This window comes from Myotis lucifugus, unplaced genomic scaffold (assembly GCF_000147115.1).
Source record: "Myotis lucifugus unplaced genomic scaffold, Myoluc2.0 scaffold_35, whole genome shotgun sequence".
NCBI lineage: Eukaryota > Metazoa > Chordata > Mammalia > Chiroptera > Vespertilionidae > Myotis > Myotis lucifugus.
In genome coordinates this window covers 9046756-9049375 of record NW_005871083.1, presented here as the reverse complement: position 1 = coordinate 9049375, position 2620 = coordinate 9046756, and the positions used below count along the sequence as shown (strand labels likewise).

At 58.4% G+C, this 2620-nt stretch overlaps 1 protein-coding gene across 1 annotated transcript in view; it reads left to right on the top strand.

Moving 5' to 3' along the window:
• The first annotated feature begins 869 nt into the window (after positions 1 to 869).
• The window catches only part of CTRB1 (chymotrypsinogen B1), a 4827-nt gene continuing 3076 nt past the window's right edge, over positions 870 to 2620 (top strand). The window contains exon 1 of the mRNA XM_023752552.1: positions 870 to 912. Within this exon, the coding sequence (XP_023608320.1) occupies positions 870 to 912 (43 nt within the window). The remainder of the gene's footprint in view (positions 913 to 2620) is intronic.

Here is a 2620-nt window from a genome sequence, read left to right as displayed (position 1 = left end):
GAAACGAAGGGGGGTGAGGAGAACCCAGCCCCGGCCCACTTTGGCCGCCGCTTGAGATCAGAGAAGAAAGACAGAGACCCTGGCCGGGAGCGACCCACCACCGGGACCCTGGCCGGGAGCGACCCCATCCCGAGCTGCTGAGTGGAGGCCGGCAATTGCAGCCTCCAGATCTCTGCTGTGTGCACTCATCTGAGAAAAGCAGGTCCCTCTTATTAGCCACTGTCGGCCATGTATTTGATTGCAAAAAGCAACCTTAATGATGCAAAATAATCATAAGAAGGTGTGGATGTCTTCCATTTCCCCTTCTGGTCCGCTCTCCCCCTTCTCCACCTTGCTGGCCTCCAGCAGGCTGACCCTCAGGAGGAGGCCGCAGCACGGCTCCCGGCTCCCCTGGCTCTCTGCCTTCCTGCTGGGGTGATAGGGGGTGGAGGGGGGGTCGGGGAGGCCCCAGCAGGGGCAGGGCCCCGTGAGGGTAGGAGAGAGAAGTCAGGTCTTATTCTTGGTTCCCAGGCGGCTTCCCTCTATGGGGGCGCAGCTCCTTCAGGCGGCCCTGTCTGCACAGCTGCCCTTTCGGGGTTCTATCACCGCTCGCCCCTTGTCCCTTCAGCTCTAGGTGTGTCCCCATTGTGGTTAGAAGCCTGTGCACTTTACTATCCTTTGTGGGTTCCCCTAAATCCTGCCCACATCTTTGTAAACATTCCCTCTATTGAAACTCCTCGAGGAGCCCAGTGTGACTGCCGACAGGTTTTAGGCAGGACGGTGTCTGCTGCAGCCATTGTGGCCCCGGGACCTCGGAGCGTGGGATTCTGGCCTCTTTGCCAGGAAGGGTGAGGGGATCACGGCACAGAGTGGCATCACAAGTTCTCAAAATGACACTGGAGGCGGCAGAGGCTAAAGTGCAGGTGGGAACAGGTACTGGAGGCAGAGGCTGTGGCACCAAGTTCCTACAGCATCAGTGGCGACCATAAATATTGGGGAGTCATACAAACGGCCAATGAGCACAAGGAAAGATGATCAAAGCCACCAGTCGTTTTGAAATGCACATCGACACCACAGCAAGGTTTCACAATCATTAGGATAGCGAACATAAACGAAAACCAAAAAATAAGAAAAAGAATTGGCAAAGGTGTGGAGAAATCTGAATCCTGTGCACTGTTGGCGGGAATGGAAAATGGTGCAGCCACTGTGGAAGCATGTGGAGGGCCCTCAAAAAATTAAGCAGATCTACCATAGGATTCTGCAATTCCACTTCTGCATGAATACCCCCACGAATTAAAAGCAGGGTCTGAAAAAGATTGTACACCTATGTTCCTAGCACTGGGAGGGCTGAGGGCCTTGCCCCTGCCAGGACCAGGCCCTGCCCCCCAGCAGAAGAGGGACACCTGCAGCTGAGCTGGCTCCCAGGCCTCCGCACGTGTGCATGAGGGTGCAGGGCCCCGGCCAGCTGTCTGCTCCCAAAGCCACTGCCAGGGCCACAGGTTGCCTCAGGCTACCGAGGCCCCTCCCCCATTTGCCCTGCCCTTCCCCCACTCGGGCCCCTGCCATGGGGTGAGAGGGGGGTGGACACATTTGGATGATCTGGGCCCCTGCTCAGCAGTGTCTCCACTGGGGCTCTCCTAGGTGCACCCCTTGGTCAGCCCAGCCCAGCCTCCTGCCCTGGCTCTTGGTGAGCCTAGGAGCGCTCCCCAGGCTTTGCCCTCGCTGCTCCCTCCGCCTGGTCGCTGCCTGGACACATACTATGAGCACCCCATCTTGCGTATATGGAAATAGGGTCAGAGAGGGCCTGGTGCCGATACCTGTATGTGAACACCACGCTACGATCATCAATGTGACAGAAATTGGAACCAGCCATGACGTATTGTTTTCCCTGTGTGTTTTGGGGAGCAGCATCACCCTCAATTTCTTTCTCCCCAGTTTGCCAATTGCTAGGAAAGGGCCCCACTGCCCACCCTGTTGTCCAAGCCAGAAACAGGCCTCCCTGATCCCATGATCCCGCCTGGTCCAGCCAGCATCAGCCTTCGGGGGTGCAATAGCAGGGGCCCCAAGGTGGCCCCCGGGCCCAGGTCTGTGTGAGCGGCAGGGGGCGGCTTGCCTTTCCACACCACACCTCAAGCAGCCCGAGGGGCCACACAGACATCGGAGCCTCACTGAGCCTTCTTGGACACCATCCCCGAAACTCGGGGAGCACTCAGCCCCTGGCCACCTGTGCCCTCACCTGCACCTCCCCACTCAACCACACTGCCCAGGGGTTTTTGAAGAACTTATAGACCAACTAAATTACTTGTCCAGGCCCCCCAGCCCATGAGAGACTAGGCTGTGGCTTGCCCAGGTCTGGCTGCTGCCACAGGGCCCCTCCCAAGGCAGGGCCTGGGGAGGAAGCCGAGTGCAGAGGAATGAAGAACAACCATGACATCTCATTTCCTCTTGGCTGTGAGTCAAGGTCCACCTAAACCAGTGCCCCTTTGCCTTGACCCTGGCCCCACGCACAGCCGTGGCTGCAGCTGCTGCTGTCCCAGGCGGGCCTGCTTGGGCACATCCTGCCCACTTGGCACCTGCCCAGGAAAAAGACGGTCACCTCAAGGTCCCCAGATAACAGCCCGGAAAAAAAGACGGTCACCTC